This window comes from Cottoperca gobio, chromosome 21 (assembly GCF_900634415.1).
Source record: "Cottoperca gobio chromosome 21, fCotGob3.1, whole genome shotgun sequence".
Classification (NCBI taxonomy): Eukaryota; Metazoa; Chordata; class Actinopteri; order Perciformes; family Bovichtidae; genus Cottoperca; species Cottoperca gobio.
The window spans coordinates 1,333,997-1,361,496 of NC_041375.1; the positions used below are offsets into that span (position 1 = coordinate 1,333,997).

Genomic DNA, 27,500 nt, shown 5'->3' on the forward strand with positions numbered 1-27,500 from the left:
AAATAAAAAAGCCAGTGTCATGGCGAAGGTCTTCCAAAGGCCAGATAAATACCTCTGAAATCAGTTTATGATAAGAATCATAATTTACTTCCCCACTTCCCCACTTCCTCACTTCCCCACTTCTCCACTTCCCCACTTCCTCACTTCCCCACTTCTCCACTTCTCCACTTCTCCACTTCCTCACTTCCTCACTTCCTCACTTCCTCACTTCCCCACTTCTCCACTGCTCCACTTCCCCACTTTCTCACTTCTCCACTTCCTCACTTCCTCACTTCCTCACTTCCTCACTTCCCCACTTCCTCACTTCCTCACTTTTCCACTTCCTCACTTCCTCACTTCCCCACTTCCTCACTTCCCCACTTCCTCACTTCTCCACTGCTCCACTTCCCCACTTTCTCACTTCTCCACTTCCTCACTTCCTCACTTCCTCACTTCCCCACTTCCTCACTTCCCCACTTCCTCACTTCCCCACTTCTCCACTGCTCCACGTCCCCACTTCCTCACTTCCTCACTTCCTCACTTCCTCACTTCCCCACTTCCTCACTTCCTCCCCTCCTACTTCCGGCTCCCGTTCGTTTTGATCACATCTGTAAAGCTTCTGCTTCTTGCGACACTGTGGCGGTGACAACATCTGTCCACAGACACAAACATCTGGCACATTGCTCTGTGGTAGTTCCCGCTACAGAAGGTGTCTCCACACACACAATGACTCACAAGCTGAAAACAACACCAGCGTCAACAATAAACATAAACACAGCACGACGTTACTGGGACAGCCGGAGATGGAAACACTGAAACCTTCCTGTTACTGTTTTATTTTCTTTATTTCTGATTTGGTTTTATTGATTAACATTTCCAATCATGAGCAGCTAACATGATGCTTTTTTTTTTATCAATTAAGAAAGTGTAAGCGAGCGGCAAAGTAACCTGAAGCTTTGTTTATGTCAATAAAGTTGTTTGAATCAGTTTAAGTAACCTTAACATGCATATTTCTGCGACAGATAGTGAAAGTAATGTGACTGCTATCTTAAAAAGGTTATTACTCTACAGTTATTATATATATATATATATATATATATATATATATATATATATATATATATATATATGTTATTATTATCTTTCAGACTCCCACAGTCTTAATGTTTCCATGTTGTGTACTGATCTTAGTGTCCCTTTGCATCATGAGAGTAACTTATTCTGTCTGCTAGTGGCTGCAAGTCACAGCACATTTAAGAATAGAAGTATATATATAGAAGTATTACCAATAAAATAAAAAGCAAAGTTCAGAATGACAAGACTTTCTTCACGAGGGAACATCATTTTGTATGACAATATGCAACTATAAGATAAATGCAGTGCAATATGTAGTAACGGGAAGAAGAACAGAATGTAGAAAGTGCTGCGTTAGTATAACACTCAGTGTGTGTGTGTGTGTGTGTGTGTGTGTGTGTGTGTGTGTGTGTGTGTGTGTGTGTGTGTGTGTGTGGTGGGGGCAGCAGCAGTATAAAGGCTGCAGCAGAGGCGCAGAGCTGCTGGAAACATCTGGAGCAGCAGCTGCGCACTGACAGCTGCAGGATGCGCGTCTTCTCTCTCCTCTGCACACTCGGCTTCCTGCTCAAGGAGACGCAGGCATGGGGCTTCAAAAACGGAATATTTCATAACTCAATATGGCTGGGTAAATATCTGCTGTTCCTGTTGCTGTAGCTAGAAAACAAATGTGACGCTTTGCTATGAGCCGCGTGCATCTAAACGTTTGTTCATTGTAGCCTAATACTTGTGATGAAGTTAAACACTTCCATTAACGAGCGACGAGCATTAATGATGACGTAACAAGTGTCTTACCTCCAGTGGATCTCTAGACACGATGATTAAAACAGTTTATTCCATTTGTTGCTTTGCATCCAATCGATTTGTATGCGCATTTTTTAAATTAGTTAGATTTTTATTTTTGCAATAGTAAGACACTTAACCGTCACGTGTGATCTACATGCAGGTTCATCGAGCTCTTCTTGTGCCGGACTTTGTGGCTTTGTGTCCGTTTAAGCAAGAAAAAAACATTCTTCTCACATAAAGGCGCCTTGTGAGGCGCAACCAGGACTAATAATTAGCACACCGGTCCAGCAGCTTTCCCTCGTGCCAAACTGCATGTTTATGGTCTGGCTGAGTGCTGCACGAGGCCAGTAAACATGGAGGAATGACTTCATCTCAGGGCTTTCCAAGATTCAATCAGATCCAAGTCTTAACAAAGATAGATCAGCCCATTTCTCTTTGTGTTACTTTGCCTGTACACTGGCATCATATGTATGCATCGCTCTCCATACACCTGCAACTGTTTTATAATAATTTTTTTATGAGGTAACATAACGCTAATGAGCTTGCTTTTGTTGAATCACATGCACAGCATTTTCCTTCTGTCCTCTGTTGCATGTTTAGTTCTCCCTCTCTTGAAGTGTGTCACTGTTACAGAACAGGCAGCAGGTTCCTCAGCAGTGAGCACGAAGGTTTAATGAGGCTCAAAACATTCATCAAGCAGGTTAAACACATCAACATATCAACTTCAGGATCATTTCTCAGTGCTTTCTGCCCAGTTCTGCAGTCATGCATGTGTAAAGTCAAAACAGGGTCAGCGCTCCCCACTGATGAGGCCGGACAGAAAGTGACCACATTTAATGGGGAACTTCTAAAATGTAGAACAATCTCACACAGGTGGCTTCTCTGGTTCATGTTGAATGTTTAGCATTAGTGTGTGTGTGCTGCATGTTCCCTCCTTCACATCCTGTTGGTAGCTTAATGTACACGATGCATCAGATTCTATAAGATCATCACATGTTTGTATCTCTGTCTCTGTCCTGTTAGAACCACGTGTCTCACTTTGTTTCTCACACATCTTCCAGCTGATCCAAGAGGCTTTTTAAACTTTATTTATCTGAAGAAGGAGAATCTCATTTCAAATCAACACATCTGGACAGGAAGGGGATGAAAAACTGTCAAAAGTAACAGTAAAAAGTACAATATTCACCTCTGAGATGTAGTGGAGAATGTATGAAGTTGCATGAATTGGAAATACCTCACATGTGTACATGAGTATGTTTGAAGCTTCACCCCTGCAGTCTGTGCTTCCTCTCTCTCCTGGCTTCAGCTCTGTTGTCTCTCTCTCTCTGTCAGAACAAGCAGCTGGAGTTTACCACCGGGAGTCGCGCAAAGGGAGATACCAGCTGACATATAAAGAGGCCAAAGCTGTCTGCAAATACGAGGGAGGGAATCTGGCCACTTACGAACAACTGGAGGCGGCTCGTCAAATAGGTGTGCATCGACTCATGTGCGCGCTCATCTGCAATGCACATGCGGAGAGATTTAGTGAAGGGGAAGTGTCTGCAGCACGGTTCATCACTCCATGCAGACACTTGTAGCAGAGAGGTTTACCTTTCCCTTCTCCCATGAAACACTTTAAACACCGTGTCTGGTGGAACAGTAGTGGTGCATCTCTTAACACGCTGGAATGCTTCTAGAAGAAAGAGGTTCACATGTTCTCAAGGTAAAGGTCGTTGGGAAGCAGCGGGTGCTTTGCTGTTTCATGAGTTTTAAGCGGCCCCACGACTGTTGTAAAAGTCTGTTAACACCTTCTTGGGTGGGTAACATCCCCGTTTGTTGAGTCCAGCCACTCCCGTCAGCGCTGATAGCTGAGTCTCCCCACATCAGTCCACATCAGTCCACCTCGGAGGTCCTGCTGGTATCTGGGTCTGCAGAGTGTAACTCCGAGGCTTTTTATCTTTGAGGCTGCCCTGCTGGCTGAGTGCAGCACTTTGTTATCAGGGACTGAGTGGTTGCATGAAGCAGATTTGTTTGTGCTCTTGTGCAGGTTTCCATGTGTGCGCTGCTGGATGGTTTGACAGAGGACATGTTGGATACCCCATCGTCAAATCCGGAGCCAACTGCGGCTTCGGGAAGATCGGCGTCATCGACTACGGAGTGAGGAGGAACAAGAGCGAGAGGTGGGACGTGTACTGCTACAACCCCGACTGTGAGTACATGTATACATGTGTGTATATATATATATATATATATATATATATATATATATATATATATATATATATATATATATAGCAGTAAACACTGGCCTAAAGCAACACTCACCACGTGTTCAATGAGGGAAGAAAATGATGTTTTTCTCACATCTCTCTACGGTGAACGAAGAATCTAGAAACGCAGATGTGTTGATGAATTGAAGTAAACAGAGTCGAGTTTAACAACAAAACTTTATTAAAACATCTGTTGACAGACTCTCACACACCTGTGTGCTCACTGCTTCACAAACACGTGCACTATTAAAAACAGGGAATAAAGGTGAACGTCAGCTTGTTTCTATGAGTTATATATATATATATATATATATATATATATATTATATAAATATATAGAAGTTAAAATGACCAAGATGTAAAAATGTGGCTTAAAGTGGATAAGAAATGAATTTATCTTCTGACAGACAACCACAACGCTGACATTAAACACCATGTTGATTGAAATGACAGATTTCTCTGCATTGAACATGTTTGGAAACATTTGATATATCGCAAGCTCACAACTCAACTAAACATAAAACATACGTCTTGTCATGTTTACATTTTAATGCCGAAATGTTACATATTGTACCTTAATGCTAACATGTCTGAACGTTCACTAACATGTTAAATACATGTTTGACTATTTGCGGTCCTGACACACGTACTCACTAAAGTAAACTAGAGAGCGTCCAGAGTTGTGACGAAATCTGTCCACATCCAGACACAGAAATATAAACACTCAAAACCTCCTCTGTGGTAGTGTCTCCAGGAACACACACACACACACACACACACACACACACACACACACACACACACACACACACACACTGCTGCTGCTGGTAAACATCGAATAAGCTGAAGAGAAACTGGTTTAGCGAGCAAGTGATGACTGAGAGCTGACGGGTCGGAGCCTCTGAGGCCTAAAGGTTAATACCAGTCATCAGTCTGAGGCTCCACAGACTCACAGGACTTGAAACCACAACCTCAGTCGCACCCTGTGAGTTATCATGACGGGATCCTGTACGTGTGGATACGATGGAGTAACTGAGTGATGAATGATTCATTCATGGCAACACGATTTCACAATCTGCCCGATTCATTTCCAGCCAAAGCATTTTTATTCGTCTTGTGTCCATTTATTAAAAGGTAGGAAAAGAAGACTGAACACAGCGTGAGTGTGAATGATTTGACTCTGTAGCTCCAGTGAGTTCAGCAGCTTTGACATCTTTCTCCCTGAGAACAGCTGCCTGGTCGGGCTGAAAGCAACGCTACGAACGCAGGTTCAGGTCGTAAAGCCCAAAACAAAAAGCTGAAAGAGGCTAAAAGAAAAAGAAAAGCTCCAAAGAGCTGCGATGTTTTACTGACGCACTACTTTTTATATTTTATTTAGTGAAGCGAGAGAAGACTGAACCTTTATTTAAATCTTGAGGTCTCATTGGCTCTGACTTTCAATGATATCGAGAGTACAATTAAAACTGAATAAATACAAACACACACACACACACACACACACACACACACACACACACACACACACACACACACACACACAAAATAAAGTATTTAATACATTGAGGTGACACAAAACCATCAAACTAAACAACAAACACACAGTCATTTGATCTATTGTTCATGCAAAATGAATAATATGAATTAAAACAGGGAAATTAAATCAATATATGTTCTGTACGGTACATTTTACAGCAGGTGAATGAACGTGTAGATGTTCTAGTGTTCACTTATTTCTACTAACTTATTGGCTGACAGGCAGTGCATGCTGATACACACACATATATGTGATAATATATGCAGATAATATTGTCCCAGGCTTGGATTGAGCCAGGTCACATCACTGACACAACATTTTTACAATCAAACATCATTTCTCTAATTCCTAAAAACGTACATTTGCAGCATGCACATGCATCAATAACCTCTGCAGCGTCATCACAACTCTCCATTCTCTTCACTCTGTTCTTATCTTTCCTTTTCTATGTCGCTGGTAAAAACATGAATTATTAAGACAACAGCTCGAGTGCACAATAAAAGCGTCTTGGTCATGCATTGATAAATAACAGAAGATTTGAAGGCGTATTTAACACTGAATCTCCTCCATGTGCTCACAGCTAAGGAGTGCGGTGGAGTGCTGACGGACCAGCAGAGGATCATTCAGTCTCCGGGCTTCCCGGAGGAGTACCAGGACCAACAAATCTGCTACTGGCACATCCGAGCGCGCCTGGGCCAGAGGATCCGCCTCCACTTCCTGGAGTTCGACGTGGAGGAGGACACGGGGTGTCTGGCAGATTACCTGGAGGTGTACGACAGCTACGACGACGTCGCCGGCTTCGCTGGGAGGTGAGGAAACTTGATAGAACTGACTTCATCTGGACAATATGATGAAGGGAGAGGTTTACTGCATATATGTAGGAAAAACATGTTTTACATAACGCTTAGCTGTTTGAACAAGAACATATGTTAACACGTACAACAAGACATTCAACGTTGTTAAAAATCTGATGCAGAAAGCACCAAGAAAGTGATCTTTTTAAAGGAGGCTAACAGCTTATTATGAGAACATTTTGCAAGATTAAACGATAGGTTTCACTGTTCATCTGCATTTAAAGCACAAAGTGCATTTCTTTCTTTCTTTGGATCCTCATTAACTTCCACAAAGCGGTCGCTAGTCTCCCTGAGGTCTGCACAAAAACAAAAACAAAATGTTTACCATTTCTGTTAAACCTCTTGCATGATGAACTGATTATCGAAATGATTTGAGAGTTATGTAGTAAGTGTGGGTTCCTTCTCCTGCCCTCTGCGTGTGTTTGAACTGGAGAAAAGATTTAGTGAATAACACGTTTTAATCTGTTTACAGATTCTGTGGCGATTATTTACCCGACGACATCGTCAGCACAGGTGAGACGTGCTCATCGTTTCATAAGGAACATGCAATGTTTTTAAAATACTTTATTATCGGTACTTCGTTCATTCATCCTGCCACATTCACACACTTTTTACTATTGAAAAATACAAAAACGTAACTTGTTTCTGATGCTTTTTGTTTCACAGGAAACGTGATGACGCTGAAGTTCCTCTCCGACGCTTCAGTCACAGCCGGGGGCTTCCAGCTACAATACATAGCCTCTAATGCGTCTCTGTTTTCACACAATTACACTCATTATTTCCACTGACCGACGGTTTGATGCACTGATATAATCCTGTTGCTGTTGGTTACATCGGGTACTGTAATTAATTAAGTCTTTTTTTTTAGCTGATTAAAGAAATAATTCTGTCGTTAAACTGTGTTGCAGTTCCTGTCATTGTTCTTACGTTATAGATCAAATAAACAATCCTCACTTTCACCTGTGCTGAGTCTTTAATGACATCACTGTTATATACACACCTCCATACATTCTTAAAGGCCTACTCATGGATTGATAGTGTTTTCTTATTCTTGTATTTTGCACATTTTTGACATTAAATTAAGTTTAAATTCTTTAGGTGCAATTAAAATATATTCTTTGTGTGTTAATTTGCTTAATTGTACTTTAACTGCCACGTAAGCACAAACAAGTGGACATTAACTAAGTACATTTACTTAAGTACTGTACTAGTACAATGTAACTTATACTTTTACTCCACCACATTTCAGAGGCAAATATTGTACTTTCTACTTCATTACATTTCTCTGAAAGCATAAATGACTTCTTATTTTTGACTACATGAGATAAATAATACAAAATATAAATCAACTAATGAATTATAATGTTTATTATGGATTACGTTCGCTGGCAGTATATAATGTAGTCCTTTAACAGCTGCAATGTTAGTGTTGCTTACGTATTCTATTCTATATTATGCTATTCTATTCTCATGCTTTCAAAATATGGCTCTGATAGTTTAAAACATTTACAAGAATCTTGTGATGAATGTGATTTCAGGAGGGTCGTTAGTGCGGCACAGATACAGAAACTAGGGCATGATCTCCAATGTTATTTTATACTATTTTAATTCTGCTATTTTATACTATTTTAATTCTGCTATTTTATACTATTTTAATTCTGCTATTTTATACTATTTTAATTCTGCTATTTTATACTATTTTATCTGCTATTTTATACTATTTTAATTCTGCTATTTTATACTATTTTATCTGCTATTTTATACTATTTTAATTCTGCTATTTATACTATTTTAATTCTGCTATTTTATACTATTTTATCTGCTATTTTATACTATTTTAATTCTGCTATTTTATACTATTTTATCTGCTATTTTATACTATTTTAATTCTGCTATTTTATACTATTTTAATTCTGCTATTTATACTATTTTAATCTGCTATTTTATACTATTTTATTCTGCTATATTATACTATTTTATCTGCTATTTATACTATTTTATTCTGCTATATTATACTATTTTATCTGCTATTTATACTATTTTAATCTGCTATTTTATACATTTTAATTCTGCTATTTTATACTATTTTATCTGCTATTTTATACTATTTTAATTCTGCTATATTTTATCTGCTATTTTATACTATTTTAATTCTGCTATTTTATACTATTTTAATTCTGCTATTTTATACTATTTTATCTGCTATTTTATACTATTTTAATTCTGCTATATTATACTATTTTATCTGCTATTTTATACTATTTTAATTCTTGCCTATATTATACTATTTTATCTGCTATTTTATACTATTTAATTCTGCTATATTTATACTATTTTATCTGCTATGTTATAACTATTTATCTGCTATTTATACTATTTTATCTGCTATATTATACTATGTTATCTGCTATTTTATACTATTTTAATTCTGCTATATTATAACTATTTTATCTGCTATTTTATACTATTTTAATTCTGCTATTTATATACTATTTTAATTCTGCTATTTATACTATTTTAATTCTGCTATTTTATACTATTTTAATTCTGCTATTTTATATTTAATTCTGCTATTTTATACTATTTTAATTCTGCTATTGTTATAATGGTACTTCAGACTCATGTACATCGACACTGTGATTATTGTTCTGTAAATGATCTTATTCTCATCTTGTACTAATTGTTATGTTTTTGCTGTGAAGCACTTTGGGCTGCACTTCTTGTATGAAATGTGCTATACAAATAAAGATTATTATTATTATAATTATTATAATCCAATAATAAAATATATTCGTAGCGTGTACATATACTCTGCATAATTTTAATAAATATATTTTGATGCTCATACTTTTACACTATCCCATGAGTTATGTACATTTCACGTGCAGGGGTGAGGTTGTTAAAAGTGAGGTTGTAGCTCTCTCTGTTTTATTTATAAGGTACACCAGGGGGACCCGGATGTGACGTACGCGGGGTCAGAGGTAATTTCGCACGTCGGCGTGGTGGTTTGGCGCCAGCAATTTCGCGGGGCAAGAAACTCACAAGAGAAGAAGGAAGCTGAACATATTGAACACAACAAAAGTGGAAAACATCGTTGCAAACATCGCAGATTCAGAGAGCTGGCCGCTGGGTTTCATGGTGTGTCTTGTGTTTTCTGCTTTTTGCGTTTCGTCCTGAACTACGAGGTGAGCAGCGAGTCAAAACAAAGTGCACATATTTGTTCGTTAGCTTTGTTTGTTTGCTTGTCAGTAAGTCTAAATAAAACAGGAGCCGAGGCGATGTCACCCCGGAGTTAGTTCACTTTACCCCGCAGAAACTTTGCTAGCTGCTTTTGTTAGCTAACTTTTTTAAAGCTAGGTAACATTAGCAGGCTGCTTGCTAGTGCTGCAAGATGCGTTCAAAGACTTGGTCCCGGAGTAGTTTTCTGAACTCAAGATGTGGGTTAGTGTATTCAACAAAGTTTAGTTGTGTTATTTACAGCAGGACACGCTTGACAGACTTGTTTTGGTTCCTCTGGGTGTCCGAGAGGAAGTTGCCAAATGGGACTTCTGGCCTCTAGTAGCATCCACAAACATGCGTCCTCCACACTTTAATCATCACTGACTTCATTCATCTCATGTTTTCAGCTCTGGATACAGTGGAGGGTGAACGCAGCTCTACTTAAATCTCACTGAGGTAAGTTCTGTGCATGCATTTAGCTTTCTGTCCCTGTATATCCTTCATACCAGCTCATGTGAGTCATGTGCACAATGACAGAGACATCTTAGCAGGCTCCCTCTATTAATGCTCATTAAAGTGCATTAAAATGAACACAAAATCAGCAAGTAAAAGCAAAATGAGAAGATGTAGCATAGTGCAAGTTAAAATATATATAGGGCTTGAAATATAAACTCTAATATAAGGTAATATCCATTGTGTACAACGGCATAATGCAAATGATCAAACTGATGTAGTGCATGTCTCTGGATCATGAAAAGTACACTTATTTAATTACAAATAAGTCAGTGCTTAAACTAGGAATACACCAATCCGTACACATAGCACAGTACCAATCTAGAACCATCGTTTTTATTGTGTGTGTATATCTATATAGATATATATATCATATCCACCTTCATGTGTATAAAGCAACTTGTTGTATTAATGATCCCAGCACCAATGTACTATTATCCTGTTTACATATTCTTTAAAACTTGTATGTGCTTTTTAAAAAAAAATTCTAAAGCAAGATTTGACTAGGAAAACATTTCAGTGTAAGTTATGTCAATTTGTAATTTAATCAATAAAACTTGTATTATTAATAACTACATTTAACTGACTAATCGCGCTCATGGAGGAATGAAAACATCAATGACTCTTAAAACGTACACAAGCATGTGAAACTTATTTGATTCTGTTTCTTGACCAGGTTCAGACTCTTCTTGCTGCTTCTCCCTGTTTCCAACATGGCGTCTGCTCTCCTTCCTAACCCCTTCCTCTCTCTCTTTGTTTTTAAGGCCTTGAGGAGGTGAGTAATAATGATGGCGACAGCAGAGCCTCCAAGCAGCGCCAGCTTCCTCCCCCTGCTGGAGTCTCTGGAGGACAAAGCTGCTGGACAGTCTGAGCAGACGGACGCCTACCTCACCATCGCAAAGTACGTTACCGGTGCTCGTCTCCGTCCGGCCTCTGCGTCTGTCAGAGGATGTGTTGCTTCAGTTACAGCTAGAATAGAGTCTGAAAATAGATGTTTGTTTCTCCTCTCCAGTCGACTCAGTGGAGACGAAGGCCGGCAGTTTCTCCCTGCAGTTGAAAAGCACTTTTCTCGTTTGGGAAAAGCCATCCTGGTGAGTCTTCAGCACGTCGTTAATGCAAACAAACCTCTAAATCTCCCGTATTTCTATTAAAGCTTCTGCTCTCGTGTTGTGTTCAGGCTCACATACCCAGTCCAGATGCAGAGCTGAGCCAAGCCGCCCTGCAAGCGTTAGGGTTTTGTTTGTACCATTCTCACGTCGTCTCTGGAGTGCCTGGTACATTCATTCACATGTTTACACATTAAATTCTATGGGAATATATTTGCTGCTGATTCTTTTTGTCGTTGTTTCCCTCCAGAAACCTTTGCATCAGAAATACTTTCCGCACTTTGCTCCCTGGTGGTGAAGGCGTCCGATAAGAACACGTGCATCAGAGCATTGTGGGTAATCTCCAAACAGAACTTTCCTCCAGATGTGGTCGGCAAGAAAGTGAGCAGAGGTTTAAATCCCGGGAGCTATGACTGACGACGAGGTTGTTGTGTTTTACGCTGCTGTATTGATCCGTGTCGCTTCACTCAGGTGTCGTCTATCCTGGGAACACTGGAGAGTGTGTTGAGCAGAGAGGACATCCAGTCGGTGGTGATGGAGCATGAGGCCTTAAACGTGGTCATCAGGTAAACCAACAATAAGTCGTGCTCATGCTCTACTGGACGGGAACATGTGTAATTAATAACACGCTGGAGCCGAGAGAAATGATTCACAGCTTCATTCATAAACCTCAACAGAAGCTTCAAATGTGAAGAACTGCTTTGTACGGCACTACAGCAGGATGAATACATATGCAAAATAGAACAAATGTGAAACGCTGGTTGTAATTTCTTCCTGGTGTTCTCTACAGGATGTTGGAGCAGGTGCCGGCCCAGATGGGTGATGGAGCGCTGCGGTGGGCGAAGCTCGTCATCCCGCTGGTGGTGCACTCGGCCTCCAAAGTGCGTCTACGGGCCGCAGCAGCCTTGGAGATGGGCATGCCTCTTCTCCTGGAGAAACAGATGGAGGTGGCCGGTATCATCGAGCCAATGATGTCCACAGTGAGTGTGTGTGTGTGTGTGTGTGTGTGTGTGTGTAGGGTAACAGTGCTGAAGAGTTTACACAAAAGCAGAATTTATATGTATTTCTTTCTTTTCTATGAATATTGAAGATGCAGGATTCACTTGAGTGTCGGTGACTCTGCTGACGCGTCTCCATTTGTCTCCACAGAAACTGATCCCAGAGCTGCAGAAACTTTTCATGTCCAAGAATGAAACCAACGTGCTGAAGCTGTGGCCTTTGTTTGTGAAACTGCTCGGGAAGGTAAAGTGTGTTCATGCACGTTCTGTCTCTGACGCATTAGAACTTTAATGTGTGTCTGAACGGCTCCGTGTAGAAGAACGGGTCCATAAAGAAATGTGACTTTATATTGAGGCACATTAGACGTTTTATATTCGGATCACAGGTTTGGGCTTTAAAGTGGAAGCTGTTAATCCGTCAGACGTTTAAAAGATTACTGATTTTGATGTCGGCCGACTAATTGTGCAGATGTATCTGTCAATCCACCAAGGGTTGAATTTCCTCTCGGCGCTTGTTGAGAGGAAATTCAAACTCTTCCTCATTTTTCATCAGTTCACATTGAAATGTATTTCCTGCACAGCTGCTGCACAGAGGAGGTCCGTTCATCAACTCTCTGCTGCATCTGGAGGAACTTGGTTTCCGTAACTCGTCTCTCTCCATCAAGAAGATCGCCTTCATCGCCTGGAAGAGCCTCATCGATAACTTCGCCCTCAATCCAGGTGAGCCGCCGACTCTCAGGTCCCAGATCTTATCTCCTCCAACGGATCCTGTTCTTGAGCTTTGCACCGTCTCCACGGCTGAGTTTTGATTTCTCACCCTGAAGACATCCTGTGCAGCGGGAAGCGTATGAAGCTCCTCATGCAGCCTCTCGCATCCATCAATGTGAAGACGGAGGGCCTGATGCTCACCAAGGTGGAGGTCTGGTGGTACCTGGTGGTCCAACTCGGGCCCAACCTGGCACCCAACTTCGATCAGGTTAGACGCGCTCCTCTCTCTGTAACACAAGACTCAGATCCCACCTGATCCTTATCTCTAGTATTAATTATTAAGAAGTTATACGCTCTGGACTTCTGGATTCTGCGATGTTGCTCCTAAAAACTCCCGTTTTCGTAAAAGATGCTTTAACTATTGTTTATATAGTGCTGCATAAAGCTACACCTGCAGGTCCTATAACTAATGTTTGTTTATTAGTAGCTCCGTCTTTATTCACCCCGTTTTATTTTGATGCAGATATCAAGACATTTCTTTACATTTAGTCGATGCAAAGTCAGCAGCACAAATAAAATAATAATAATAATAACCTTTATTTGTATAGTTTTAGTAACATGTTGCTCAACAAGGAGAGACGAAGCACGAGCAGCAGCTTCAGTCCTGTTTGACAACCCAGGGTGCGTTCAGGCACAGTATTGAGTGTAGGTCACACGCACTTTGACAGCGCTCAGACCCAACACAATCCTCAGAGCGATGTACTTTGTTTGGGACTTTTGTTGCATGTTATTTTACCTTTATGATCTGAGGATATGACGTGTGTCTGTTGGATATCCTCAGTTTGTATTGATGCTGCAGTTAAACATTATGTTGTGAGTGAACCGTGTGTCTCTCTCCAGGTTTCTGTTCCTCTGCTCCAATGCACCATCGGCTCAGAGGCTCCTTCAGTCCCCGGCACTCCTTCTAGAGCCGTCAGTCAAAACGGTGCCGTTGCACCTGGAACACCCAAGACGGGTACGTTTCCACACCCTCCACCCAAACACTGAAGTTGACTCGGCGTGACGTTAGTTTTGTTTTTTGTCTTCCTCTCGCAGCCACTCCAGGCTTCAACAGCTCAGCCAATACGTCTCGGTTGAGCCTGAACTCCAGCGTCAGCGCTCCCTCCACCTTCCCCTCCATCCAGCTGCTCGGCCTCGAGATGTTGCTTCACTATTTTCTGGGACCGGAGGTCGTCGCCGCTGCTGCAAAGCACAAACTCGTCCTGAGTCTTGGTGAGTCAGAGACGCATATTAATAACTGTGCATGACGAACGTTCGTACCTTACAGGTGGTTGGATCCTCGTGGAAATGAACACGCGACTAAAGTCATTGTTTTCAGTTTGACAGACATTTGCAGATGGACGACAAAGTTAACTTTGCAGGCGGCTTCACCTCTTCAAACTTTACCTGTCCCATCACTCCCTCCTACAGCTTCCATGTTGAATGTAAATGTCATTTGGTCACTTCTATTGATTTTGAAAATGCGATTTTGAAACGCTGACAGATTAATGAAGTAAAAATAAACTTTAAAAACTGCCGTTCAGTTCAACAAGATGCTCTTTTCTTTCCAGAGCCCTTGAACCACCCGCTCCTCTCGGGGGCGTCTTCTTTCACCAAACACTCCGCCGTGCTCACCTCCAACATCAGAGACGGGTTCATCAACATCGGCAGAGACGCTCCAGGTAAACGTCACCGCGAGTTTATGACGATCCACCACAGACGCTCCGTCACTCGTTCAGTTTCCAAACTGTTAAATGTCTCTGCACCGCCGGTCAACATCTGGAGAACGTCCGTCACTGAGGACCGTTTATTATCAAATCAAATGTATTTATACAACCCAATATTAAAAGTATACACCCTCTGTCCTTAGACCCTCTGTCCTCAGACCCTCTGTCCTCAGACCCTCTGTCCTCAGACCCTCTGTCCTTAGACCCTCTGTCCTCAGACCCTCTGTCCTTAGACCCTCTGTCCTCAGACCCTCTGTCCTTAGACCCTCTGTCCTTAGACCCTCTGTCCTTAGACCCTCTGTCCTCAGACCCTCTGTCCTTAGACCCTCTGTCCTCAGACCCTCTGTCCTTAGACCCTCTGTCCTCAGACCCTCTGTCCTCAGACCCTCTGTCCTCAGACCCTCTGTGCTTACACCCTCTGTCCTCAGACCCTCTGTCCTCAGACCCTCTGTCCTCAGACGCTCTGTCCTTAGACCCTCTGTCCTCAGACCCTCTGTCCTTAGACCCTCTGTCCTTAGACCCTCTGTCCTTAGACCCTCTGTCCTTAGACCCTCTGTCTTTAGTCCCTCTGTCCTTAGACCCTCTGTCCTTAGACCCTCTGTCCTCAGACCCTCTGTCTTTAGGCCCTCTGTCCTCAGACGCTCTGTCCTCAGACGCTCTGTCCTCAGACGCTCTGTCCTCAGACGCTCTGTCCTCAGACCCTCTGTCCTCAGACCCTCTGTCCTCAGACCCTCTGTCCTCAGATCCTCTGTCCTCAGACCCTCTGTCCTTACACCCTCGCATCGCACAAGGAAAAACTTCCTAAAAGAAACCCCATAATTAAAGGGGGAACATGTTAGAAACCTCAGAGAGAGACTGAGGAGGGATCCCTCCCCCAGGACGGACAGACGTGCAGTAGATGTCGTGTGTACAGGATAAACAACATAGTACAAATACAACATTTGACAGAAATGAGTTTGGATGATCAGAGCTCCATGTAAACTGATGGAGTTACTAAATATGGTGAAGGCTGAGCGTGACTTGACCTGGTCTATAAGTTAGTGTTGGTAGCAGGTGTGAATAAATCTCACATGTGCTTCTGTTTCCTGGTTGTTGATGGCTTTCTGTAGCTGTTGTAACTTTTACTACAGTCATTCTGCTACGAGCCAAGGGACTCAACTCAAAGTGTTTTTATTGATTTCCTGCCTTTACCTTTTATTTTAGTTTATTAAACTAACTTCTCTCTTCTGCAGACGCTCTTTTGTCCGTCATATGGACGAGTCTCGTCCGCTTTGTCAACTTATCTATAGAGTCCGGTAAGTTTGTTTGTTCCTCTTGATGACGTGACGTGGAGAGAAATGTATTTTTAAACCTTTTAATGGAACGCTCTTTCTTTGTTCTGCTCTCACTGAACATGCACTTATATTATGTGACTTCTCTAAGCAGTTTATTAAAACACAAGGCTGATCCTACTTTGTCAGCATTTTATACTTTTGTTGACACGTTTTGTGAAAACACATCACTTTTAAAATCATTTCAATAAAGTTTCTTTGATTACGTGCAAATTCCAGCTAAAAGACAAATTACATTAGTCCCAATGACTGATGCTCCTGCTGTTGTTGTTATTATTATTATTATTATTATTATTATTATTATTATTTATACTGTCATTGTGGCGGCTGCTCAGCAGTGTGGGGATCTTAAAGTCGTGGTTCCCGCCTCTCAGCGCCACATAGAGCACTCTGATTGGGTCGGTCTGTCACATGTGAGGAGGACCAGAGACCCCGTCCTCGTCTCCTGCCCGACCCACTCTCACTGTCACATCAGTTTAAGTCGGAGCGGTCAGACCCTCGAGGTCTGGACTGCCTGTGAAGAGAGAAAAGCACTGAGGGCTTCGTCCCCGATGATGACGCTCCTCTTAAACGCATTTCTTTGTCTCAAGCGAAGCCTTTTTTTAATGCGTGTTTGTCGTTCTGCTTATTGATGAGCTGCATCTCGTCCCGTCTGTCAGCAGGCAGTAAGAAGGAGCGGCACGGAGGTGAAGTTCTGACTCTGGTGCTTCAGGCTCTGCAGAGCGTCGTCACCTCGGAGGCGGTGCCTGCAGACAAAGTCCTGGTAAGACGGATCAGAACCTTCTTCTTTCATGAACTCACTAAAACTCGGATGCACATTTGAAATTCGCACCTTTTGTATTTCACTTACTGAGTTTTCCAACGTGACGTGAAGTTTCAGGGACTCGGCCTGCTGGTCTGGTTTTAATATGTTGTAGTTTGATTGCTCTGCTAAAGTCTAAAGATTTGCTCCATTCCACTGTTTTAATCTCCCCCCTCAGATTCTGCTGGAGGCCACAGTGAAGGGGATTCCCTCCAGAGTTCTCGGCTCGGCCTCTTTTCAAGTGGGCAAGATGGATGTGCTGAATGTGAGCGTTTCACTAAATATTCAGCTTTCATGGAAATGCTAGTGAAGAGTATTTGGTTAAAATCAGCGTTTCATTCCTCAGGGAACACCGGCTCTGTTCCTCGTCCTTCTTCTGTACAACAGCAGCATGCTGTCCGCCTACATCGAGGACGAGAGGTGTGTATTATTTACGTTTATAGTCTGGAAAAGTTAACAAAACAGATTTTTGTTCAGTTGTATAAACATTCAAACATTTTTAAGGTCTATAAAATATTTTTCAGATTTTGTGCGTTGGAGATTTGTGGATGCATCAATTGCTTGATGTCTGTTCCGTCTGCAGGTTCTTTCAGTGCCTTCAAACGCTGGTGGGCTGCGGTCTGTCGGGCCCCACGTCCCCGCTGGCGTTTGGGGAGGCGGTGCTGGCCGCCATCAGACGCAGCGGGGGGTCTGTGCAGAACAAGGAGCAGCTGTGGAGGATGTGGAGCGTGATGGTCAGCCCGTTGACAGACACCATCACACAGGTAGGAAGAGACGCGGTGCGGCTGATGTGTCATTCAGTGGCTTCATGTAAGTGAGTCACAGCGAGAAGGAAAACATCAGATCTTTATATTAAGTTTTATCTTCTGATTTTAGTCTGACTCACCGATCGTCACGTTTTATTATCTTGTTTAATAAAGTTTTTTGTTAATAGAGCCGGTTTATTGCCAAGTTACAAGGAATTTGTTTTGGTGTATTGGCTTAAAAACTGTAAGAGAAATCAAAAATGTAAAGATATTGGGGGGGGGGGGGGGAAGCAAATAATGGAAAAAAATATACATAATTAATATTATAAAATAAAGAAATGTGTACAATAAAGTAAAATATAGACTTAGAACGAAAAGTACATTAAATGACAAATTACTGTGAAACAATCTGAAGAATATTTCTGGAAGCTGTGAAATGTTGTCAGCAGTTTGTTCGATTATGTTGAGCAACAACTAAGTTATGAAAAGACGTGAGTGAGGTCTCGAGCTGCTTTGCATTCCAGTTTAGAAGAAACGCAGGCGGTAAATGTGCCAAAAACAAACGTACGTGACGGCTTGTAATGTGCAGCACGGACGACAGACAGAACCAGCCGTGTTGCATCCTGCAGCGTCTGCTGACTGTTGTTTATATTTTTATTTATCACGTCACTTTTTTTTTCTTCCAGCACAAATGTTTACGTATAATATAAACTAACTAAATAATGTATATTATTTAATTGTAAAGAAGTACATTTTAAAATAAATACATAAAAAGAATGCTTAAATAACATTAATTACTTAATTTATCGTCTGGGGAGAATAAAACTACACGACCAGGATGTTGTGTTCGGGAGAAGCTGCGTCACTAAGATGACGTGTTTCCCTGGCGGCCTTGTGAGCCTGCCAGCAGAGCACTAAGTAAACATTTAAATCAATGTCGTCTACAGTCGAATGAAGTCAACCAAGGTGACGCTCTGGAGCACAACTTTAGCGCCATGCACTCTGCCCTGTTGTTCCCCATCACACACCTGCTACGAGGGACGCCACTGCAGCAGGTGCGTGTGTCCGTTTTATTTTACCTACAGAAATATACTTTTAACCACCGTTTGTCCTCAAAACACCTCGAAGCCCTCCTGGTTCTGACCCCTGTATTGTGTTCAGGCGGCCCAGAAGTCGATGCTGTCTTCGTGGTCCAAACTGTACGAAGTGTTCGCCCGCTGCTCGGCGCTGGTGGTCACGGCGGAGGAGAACATCTGCTGCGAGGAGCTCTGCGGGAAGATGACGGCTGCAATAGACAAAGAAGCTCTAAAGGTGAGTAGAGGAAGACCGCCGACCACGAGGAATAAAGAGTTAAAAGTAGTAAAATATGTATTTAATGTTTTGTTTAACACGTACGCTGTCTGATCCTCCAGGTTCCTTCAACATTAAATGCTGTTGCCAGTATCCTCCAAGTCATGGTGGGGTGTTTGGACTTCTCGCCGTACACTCCTCACTTTCAGCAAAAGCTGAAGTGTAAGAACTTTAAACTTTTATCTCCGTCTTCACATTTGGGTTTAAACGGAGAATTTGATCTGTATCCTCTCGTTTCCCCCAGCTCCGCACACTCCAGTGAACTGGATGAAGAAGAGGAACAAGGTTCTGGGGAATCTGTCCACCTTCCAGTCCCTGCTGGTCCTATGTCTGGAGGTTTATCTGGAGGGCTGCGACGCTTCCTCTGACGCCACAGGACTCGCTCTGGTCTCCATCTTGTCTGCTCTCTTCACAAACCTCGCTCTCGCCAACACTGTGAAAGAAGCTCTGTCTTCTCTGATTCTCCCGCTCTCCCTCCTCTACAAGCAAGCAGCCTGCGAGCCGTCCACGTTCTCCGCACAGCTTCTGGGAAAGGTGGGTTCTCTGTCAAATGTGTTCGCTGTTCTGAAGCGTGCGTCGCTTCTGAGGATTGTAACGTTCTGCTGTTTCTTCTTCAGTTGGAGAAGCTTGTCGGTGACGTTCTGGGCTGCCTGCAGACTCGCTCCACTCTGGCGTACAGCGACGACCTGCTGGCTCTGCTGTCTCCTCTGCTGTGTGTGTTATTTCCTCACAAGAACAAGCAGCTCCGCACCTCAGTCGCACACTTCTGGAACTCCACCTTCGGCAACTCCGTCGGCCTCACGTACCCCGACGAGATGAGGTGAAACTCTCGTTGTATGACGGACCAAAGAATAGAATAAATTCGATGCATGTTCTTCAGTCTCATCGATGTTTCCATCTCGTCCACGCAGACCGATATTGAGCCAAGTGAAGCAGAAGACCCCGATCATCCTTCCTGGCTTTGAGGTCGTCGGCGTTCCCGATGAGCTCAGCGGACAGTGTTCAGTGAGCTGCTCCTTGAAATGTTTTTAATGTTGTGATGTGTTTGTTGTCGTTGCTGTTATTTGAGGCTGATTGTTTGTGTTTTCAGAGAGAGAGTTCCCAGTTGGAGACTAAACTCAGTGGGATGCCGTTATCAGTGGGGAAGAGGGACTCACTGCTGGGGAAGGACCGGCGCTCCCTGAAGACCTCCAAGCCCGTTTCTGTAAGTTTACCAGACCAGCTTTTATGAGGGACGTGCTGAGTTGTGAACACTAAGTATGAAACATGATGGATAAAGACTGGAGGGTGTGAGACGCTGATGTGACATATTGTTTCTGGTTGGAGTCATAAAAACTAAAGTTCTTAAATGCCACATAATTTAATTAAATTCAAAGAGGTATTTAAGAAACAAGGTTATAAAAGTACACAATAATCTGAATATTTAACGATTGTTACTATTAGATGTGTGGATTAGTCATCTTCATGTATTTATTTAGATTATTGATGATTTCTTTACTATTCTGTTCGTTATATTGTTTGTTTTTAACGTTGTCCATCATTTGGCTTTTTATAAAGATGTATTTAAAGTGTCCATGTGTTGAGTCGACTTCATGGTCTGTGATGGAAACATAGATTTAGTCATTTCATTACAAAGACAAAGTGGAAATGTATTTTTCCACTAAAAAGCAACATTTAAGAGCTTTACATTTGTCTGTGCGTAAGTGTTACGAGTGTCTGTCGGCACATTTATCACTCGGGGAAAGTCATTTTATTTACCGGTTGCTTTGCCAGATGTTTTATCTCTGTGGTATTTCTTTCAAACGAAGGCCTGCATAAGATGTTTCTTTAAGATGGAGAATCTCCCTTCAGTCAATAAAAGCATTTTGTTGCCTCGTGAGGACCGAGTTCCTGAGACGATGTATATTTTTAATTGCTAATCATCCGTTGTGTCCCTTCCACAGACAAAGCTGGACTTTGGCTCTCCGAAGCTTCCTCCCAGAGGAGTTCTGGAGGAAGAGTCGTCCATCGACTTCGTCTTCATTCCTCCTGAGACGAAGGAGCGACTTCTGACGGAGCACCAGAAGGAGGTGAAGAGGACTAAAAGGTGAGATGTGTCCTCTTGTCTGTTTTGTCCATCATTTGGCTTTTTATAAAGATGTGTTTTAAAGTGTGCGTGTCGTGCGTCTTGTGTCGACTTAATGTTTGCTCTGGCGCTCAGGGTCGACATCCCGGCCATGTACAACAACCTGGATGCGTCTCTGGATACAACGGTTTTCTCCCAGTACACACAGAGCCAAGACGACTCTTTGTAAGTTCTGAGCTTCATCGCAGTAGAGCTGAATCCCTGCGCTCTCATAAAAACACAGCATTTATAAAATACAACCTTTACCCACCCCCATAGGGAGAAACTGGCAACTGAACAAGCTGAGAAGATTTCCAAAGAGGCTCCTGGCAAGGTAATGAAACGCACATCTCTTTCAGTATCTCCATCCACACTGCCAGAGACTCCACCGGGGTCTGAGTTTGTCCTGTTTCTCATTCTGCTAAAGAGAGAATAAATAAAACAAAAGCTCCTTGTACATTGTGACACGCAGCATCAGCACAGGCCTCATGTTTTTGTGGATTACTGCAGCTGGAGTCTCAGTTTTTAACCTGGAGATGTTTCCATTAACGAAGTAACGAATGTTACTACAGAAGTCCTTGGAGTTAGAAGACAGTTGCAGTATTGTGCATCAGTCTGTACGCCATAGGACTTTGCTTAAAATACACATAATTGTAGACTTTCTTTATCCCAGCTCTCAATGTGACTCGTATCAAATCCAGAAAAACTGGCCACAAAAATGGCAAAATACTTTTTTCAAAAAGCATAAATCGGATCATTCTATGAATTTCGAGTCGGGTTTAGGGCGGCAGTGGGTGAAGCATGGTTGCTTCAGATGTCTTTCTTCCCAACCCTTCCTGGGGGATCTGAGCTGAACCAGGCCAGATGTGTAATCTCTCCAGTATGTTCTGGGTCTCCTGGGCTTTTTGTGTTGCACAATTTAGGAATCATAGTGGCTCCCATGTATTTGTACAGAGCATGAAGAAAACGATACATTATAAATATTGTTGCTTTGGATTAATTTAAACGGGTAACAAAGTTCCTGAAAACGGCTTCAGCACATTATCGTTATGATGTGCTCTTTCACACAGATCTTAGAAATTAGGTTTCTCTAAGAGTTAAGAGGGTTTACACTTTTTTTTGTTTGTTTAGATGACGCACAATTTTTGGAGCACTTGTGCATGTGAGGGTTTGACTGGCATTTGAGTGCTTGGTTCACTATACATTTAAATGTCCCCCAACTTACTTTCTAAGTGTGAATATGTAGAAAATGTATGTTTTTGCAGACAGATTTAGTTACTTGCATTTGGTTTCTTTCAGATTCCTCAGGAAGATGCAGAAAAAGAGGAAGACACTCAGGACTATGTCAGTCCAAAAGCAGAAGAGAACATGCCAGAACACCACGAGCCGGAAGAGATGATCCCTGAGTCCGCAGATGTTTCTATGGAGGATGATGCCGCAAGGGATGACAAAGCAGTAAACTTGGAAATGGAGTCTAAAGAAGGCACAAGTCCCAACATCTCTGGTTCTTCAGATTTGGTCTCTGGGACTCCCCAGAAACCCAACAGTCGCCGTCAGTCCTTTATCACTCTGGAGAAGTATGCTGAGGGAAAACCTGCCAGCCCCAGCAGTGCGTCCACGTTCACAGGTCCCCTCATAAAGACCTCCGATAGCCAAGAACGCTCTAAGACTAACAGGAAGTCGTCCTCTCGCGCCTCCCGGACGTCCACTGGTCCTAACTCTCAGGATTTGCAGTCCTCTCAGACAGGAAAAATGAACGATGCTATTGATTCCCCTATCAGGCCGAAAGACTCTAGGACAATTAGTGAGCCAGTAAAGCTGATGGAGAGACTGACCAGCGACCCGACAGAGGACGAAGACATTATCCCAGACACTCAGAGTGAAGTGGAGGGAAAAGAAGGTACAAAAATGGCTTCCTCATCAGAGGAAACAAAACCCTCAAGCCAGGAAGAGGACTCTGAACCGCTTCTGGATGATTCTCAATCTTCTTCTACAGGCGAACCCAGACGGTCTGGGCGCAGCAGAGTCAGACCTCTGCTGCCTGGAGAGGACCCTGAGGAACGTGATGAGAAGTACACGCCGTTGAAAAGGAGACGTTCTGGAGAGGAACCTAAAAGTGATTCTTCAAAGTCGAGCTCAACACAAAGCAGACCAAACACAAGAAGTAAGCAGGCTGAGGACAGTGGCAGATTACGAACGAGGGCTCAGAGGGACAAGAGTGAGTCGAGCCAAACCAACTCTCAGGGTAGAGCTCACAAGAAGATCAAACTGTTCAGCAATTCAGGGGACATCCTTGATAAACCTGAACCCAGAAGGAAAAGCACCAGAGAGCACGAGTCCAGCCAAACTGACTTGCGATCTGATTCCGAAAGCCAGTCACAGGGTCGGCAAAGACAGTGGAGCAAAGCATCATTGGAGACCGAGGAGGGTGGAATAAAGAAAAATGTTTTTCCTGACAAAGAGTCCACTCAAACTGTCACACATGAACTTGTAGAACATGTCGAAAAGGTTGTTGATGAGCCAAAGAAAGACTCTCTAATGATCACTTCTTCCTCTCAAACTGGTAGCAAATCCCAAGAGTTTGAGATCTTAAAACAGACTGAAAAAGATGGTGATAAGCTAGAGAAAGATTCTCAAATTGTCACTTCTCAAACTGGTGGCCCATCCCAAAAGTCTGAGCTTATAGAAAAGACCGAGGAGATAAAGAAAGATTCTCAGATAGTCGCTTCTCCTCCAACTACTGACAAGTCCCAAGATGGAACAAGCACAACAAACAAGTTGAATGAATCTGAGGTCAAAGATAAACTCAAGACAAATGGAGGCACAGATGATGAACTTAGTCAAGAGGACTCTCAGGTGATCTCATCCTCATCTACTGATAGCCAGTCTCTGCGCAGATCCAGAAGAAGCAAGTCATCATCTGAGGCAACAGATTCTGAAAATAAAAGTGACAATAAGGATTCATCGGAAAGCCAGCGTAGGTCCAATTCTCAGGCAGCCGTCAGTCAGCCAGAGGCCGGAATTGGAGGTAGGACCAGAAGGAGCAAAGTACTAGAGGAGCAGTCAAAGTTGGGTCCGAGCTCAACCCCAGAGAGTTCTCAGTCATTAGATACTTCAGGATCAACAGAGTCCTCCAAAGGCAGGGGCAGATACGCAAGACGAAGATCTTCTCAAACGTTGCCAGGAGCCAGTATTGAGTCCTTAGAGTCCGAATCTGTGGAGGCCAAAGAAAGTCCCCCAATGGTCAAAAAGAGAGGAAGGAAACCTCGAGCGTCTCTTCCAAGTCCTCTCACTGTTGACTCTAAAGAAGGCAAAACTAATAACGATATAGTAAAGGATGATTCTCAAAAGGCAGATTCACAAAGCATAGAAGATCAAACGGATTTAGTGGATTCACAGATATCCCAAGATTTGCAGGATTCTGAAACACTCCAGGTTACACATAACACGGACGAGCAAAGTAACACAGAATCACCAATGGAGGTTGAAACTGTTGTAGAGAGAACGGACGACACAAAGGAGAGCGACTCACTCGGTGTGTCACCTCGCGAGGAGCAAACGCTAAATACTGAGAATACCTCTTCACAGGAAGGTGACGCTGGGGACTTAACATCTGCTGAATTGCCTGAATCAGTTGTGATCAGTACTGAACAGACTCGGGAGGACTCGCCCTGTGACCTGTCATCTGTTGAGGATACACTGGCGCCCCCGGAGGATTCAACAGAAAAACTGCAGGTCTCCGAGTCTTCAGAGGTCAAAGTTGAAGAAGCGTCTGAGTCTGGTGACGATGTTACAGAAAACCAAGAAGGTGTTTCAGATTCAAACCACCGAGAACATCCGGTTGTTCCAGTGGAGGACACGGCTGAAGACACGGCTGAAGACACGGCTGAAGACACGGCTGAAGACACGGCTGAAGACAGTCGCAGTACCTACTTCGGACAAAACCCGGACTGTTCAAATGTCGTAGATGATTTGTCAGAGGAGGAGGAACAGTCCGCCTCCAACAAAGAAGGCGAATCAACGAACCAGCACACAGAGGCCAGTGCAGAAGATGACATCCAACCTCTACAGGAGGGCGATAAAGACGACACAACCCAGATTGTGGAGCGTCAGGACGAAGAGGAAACTCAGGCCGACAACGATGTAGTTGTGAACTTGGATGCAGCTCTGGCTGATGTTTCTCCGGCGAAGCAAAAAGACCTGGAGGCTCTAATGGGGGAAGATGTCGGCCAAAGCCCCAGCAGTGGCAAGACCAAAGGAACCTGGTCTCCTTCAGCCTCCCCATCCACCAGTATTCTTAAGAAGGGCATGAAGAGACCGCTGGAGGACGAGACTCCCTCACCGCTCGTCAAAGTAAGTGACTGAACCGCACTGGTAACATTAGTTTGTAATGTGGGTAAAAGTAACTTTATTTTCTTCTTCAACTTGGCAGTCGAGGCGCGTGTCTTTTGCTAATCCAATCCAACATCAGGAGTTGGCAGACGACATCGATCGTCGCAGCCCTGCCATCAGAACCAGCTCCCCCAAAAGATCCAAAGCGAGCTGTATCCCACAGCCGAAGGTACGGATGAGGCTCGCCTTGTTCTTAATGAAATATTTCTGATCCACGTGAATCTAAATTTGATCCTTCTGCTCCTTTTTTTTTATTGTAGTACGTCACTACTCCAACAAAGGGCCTGCTGATCCTGAGCCCCAGAAACCTGCACAGCCCAGGATACAAGAGCTCCAAGAAATGCCTGGTATGCACACACGTGAAACATTCACGGACTTTATGAGTAAAATCCATCAACTTTCCCTTTAAATGTGCCGTAAACCCAAAATGGTGAGTGGGTGTTTTAAGCTGCATGTAAATGCAGAGCTGGGTGAGGATTCTCTCTGTGGGTGCATCGTTGCAAGAAACGCTTCAATACACACGCTTCTCAGTTTTCACATAGAAATATTGTTCGCTGCAGCTTCTGGTTCACGGTTGGAGCTTATTAGTCCTAATGGCAGATGCAACTCTTTCCCCCCAAGATTTCTGAAATGAGTAAAGAGCCGCGGCCGGTCTCCAAAGACTGCATCTACCCCACCCTGGTCGGCTGCTCCACTCCTGTAGAAGCAGTGCTGCCGCAGATATCCTCCAACATGTGGTGAGTACAGAGACTGTTTTCTTTATTTCTTTCTTTTATTCCGGTCTCATCAGGTGCATCTATTTGTTGCTGCTGTTGTTTCTCCTCATAGGTCTCGTGGTTTTGGGCAGCTTGTTCGAGCCAGAAACATCAAAACTGTCGGAGACCTCAGCGCTCTTACTCCTAATGAAATCAAGACATTGCCAATTCGCTCCCCGAAGATCTCCAATGTCAAAAAGGCACTAAAAAGCTATGAACAGCAGGTGATTGGAGGGCTGCAGCACAAACATGCATAACAAAGCAAACATAAAGGTGAAATTCTTGTATTTGACGTCTGAACAATTCTCCTCCAGCGTAAAGGACGCGGTGGCGATGAGTTGAAGAGTCTCGATGAAATGGAGATGATGACCTCTGAACTGGAGGAGGATAAGACCTCAGGAGAGACTCTAGGTGTGTGACAACTAACTGAGCGAGAGTCATTATATACAGAAAAATGCCAACAAATTCTGTGCCACTGGGGTTATAAACTGCGTAAATCAATTTTGAAATCTGTTTATCACATACTTTGTGTGCAAATCTACTTTCACTGAAGCTACAACCAGTAGCCAGTTAGCTTAGCATAAAGGCTGCAAATAGGGGGAAACTGTTAGCAGTGATCTGCCCAGAGGTCACAACTCCGGCCTACTTAGTCCTCTGCAGGTTAACAAAGGAGTAAAGGCTCAATGACGTGTTGGTCTCAGCAAAGAGGAGATGGAAGACAAAGTGAAACGTATATGAAAAAGAGGGACTTGTATGGGACAAGATTATGCAACATTACTGCAGAAATGCACCTCTTAAAGCTACTTAGTAACATTATTTAAAAAAAGATTTTTATTTCCTGACTAGTGCATGAGACGGATAAATATAAAACAATTATTTTTTGTTGACAATATCTCTGATACACTGCTGTCAGGATATTTTCTGAAACTAACTGTAGATTTAAGATCACTTATTAACACGTTATATCTCATTTATTTAATCGGTACAAAAAGCCTCGCTGTAGCTTCATCGACAGAGGGTCATATATATATATATTATTATTTATTTATTTATTTATAGACTTTCAATCGGTTTTGTTTCTTTAACTCTCCACAAATAAATATTTCTATGAATGTCAAACTTTTCCTTTTCCGTTTGTAAACGACGTCATCTTTCTGTTTGCAGCAACAGCTCTGATGGACGAGCCGCTTCCCGCAGATGGGAGGTCGGAGCAAGACGGGAGCCAAACCGCCGACAC

The 27,500-nt window shown here is 42.9% G+C and overlaps 2 protein-coding genes across 4 annotated transcripts in view; both read left to right on the forward strand.

Annotated features, from left to right (window-relative positions):
* Window positions 1-7,426, forward strand: part of tnfaip6 (tumor necrosis factor, alpha-induced protein 6) — an 11,407-nt gene extending 3,981 nt beyond the window's left edge. Inside the window, exons 2-7 of one of the 2 annotated variants that reach the window (XM_029459308.1) lie at window positions 1,503-1,678; window positions 3,169-3,306; window positions 3,863-4,024; window positions 6,200-6,428; window positions 6,946-6,986; window positions 7,140-7,426. In XM_029459308.1, the coding sequence (XP_029315168.1) occupies window positions 1,579-1,678; window positions 3,169-3,306; window positions 3,863-4,024; window positions 6,200-6,428; window positions 6,946-6,986; window positions 7,140-7,261 (792 nt within the window). In that variant the 5' untranslated portion in view covers window positions 1,503-1,578 and the 3' untranslated portion in view covers window positions 7,262-7,426. Of the gene's footprint in view, window positions 1-1,499; window positions 1,679-3,168; window positions 3,307-3,862; window positions 4,025-6,199; window positions 6,429-6,945; window positions 6,987-7,139 lie in introns of those variants that run through there. The other variant, XM_029459309.1, reaches the window with a different exon arrangement.
* A 2,022-nt stretch (window positions 7,427-9,448) lies between these two features.
* Window positions 9,449-27,500, forward strand: part of rif1 (replication timing regulatory factor 1) — an 18,932-nt gene continuing 880 nt past the window's right edge. Inside the window, exons 1-36 of one of the 2 annotated variants that reach the window (XM_029459096.1) lie at window positions 9,449-9,658; window positions 10,100-10,148; window positions 10,970-11,106; window positions 11,218-11,296; window positions 11,383-11,479; window positions 11,562-11,692; window positions 11,783-11,877; window positions 12,102-12,291; window positions 12,461-12,553; window positions 12,891-13,029; window positions 13,134-13,285; window positions 13,918-14,032; window positions 14,113-14,289; window positions 14,628-14,738; window positions 16,016-16,078; window positions 16,774-16,877; window positions 17,095-17,181; window positions 17,263-17,336; window positions 17,500-17,680; window positions 18,610-18,717; window positions 18,824-18,973; window positions 19,075-19,174; window positions 19,257-19,546; window positions 19,630-19,832; window positions 19,924-20,017; window positions 20,103-20,216; window positions 20,956-21,098; window positions 21,213-21,302; window positions 21,396-21,450; window positions 22,416-25,469; window positions 25,549-25,677; window positions 25,769-25,855; window positions 26,130-26,245; window positions 26,337-26,487; window positions 26,578-26,674; window positions 27,428-27,500. The exon at window positions 27,428-27,500 is cut by the window's right edge and continues 880 nt beyond it. In XM_029459096.1, the coding sequence (XP_029314956.1) occupies window positions 10,991-11,106; window positions 11,218-11,296; window positions 11,383-11,479; window positions 11,562-11,692; window positions 11,783-11,877; window positions 12,102-12,291; window positions 12,461-12,553; window positions 12,891-13,029; window positions 13,134-13,285; window positions 13,918-14,032; window positions 14,113-14,289; window positions 14,628-14,738; window positions 16,016-16,078; window positions 16,774-16,877; window positions 17,095-17,181; window positions 17,263-17,336; window positions 17,500-17,680; window positions 18,610-18,717; window positions 18,824-18,973; window positions 19,075-19,174; window positions 19,257-19,546; window positions 19,630-19,832; window positions 19,924-20,017; window positions 20,103-20,216; window positions 20,956-21,098; window positions 21,213-21,302; window positions 21,396-21,450; window positions 22,416-25,469; window positions 25,549-25,677; window positions 25,769-25,855; window positions 26,130-26,245; window positions 26,337-26,487; window positions 26,578-26,674; window positions 27,428-27,500 (7,058 nt within the window). In that variant the 5' untranslated portion in view covers window positions 9,449-9,658; window positions 10,100-10,148; window positions 10,970-10,990. The remainder of the gene's footprint in view (window positions 9,659-10,099; window positions 10,149-10,969; window positions 11,107-11,217; window positions 11,297-11,382; window positions 11,480-11,561; window positions 11,693-11,782; window positions 11,878-12,101; window positions 12,292-12,460; window positions 12,554-12,890; window positions 13,030-13,133; window positions 13,286-13,917; window positions 14,033-14,112; window positions 14,290-14,627; window positions 14,739-16,015; window positions 16,079-16,773; window positions 16,878-17,094; window positions 17,182-17,262; window positions 17,337-17,499; window positions 17,681-18,609; window positions 18,718-18,823; window positions 18,974-19,074; window positions 19,175-19,256; window positions 19,547-19,629; window positions 19,833-19,923; window positions 20,018-20,102; window positions 20,217-20,955; window positions 21,099-21,212; window positions 21,303-21,395; window positions 21,451-22,415; window positions 25,470-25,548; window positions 25,678-25,768; window positions 25,856-26,129; window positions 26,246-26,336; window positions 26,488-26,577; window positions 26,675-27,427) is intronic. The other variant, XM_029459097.1, reaches the window with a different exon arrangement.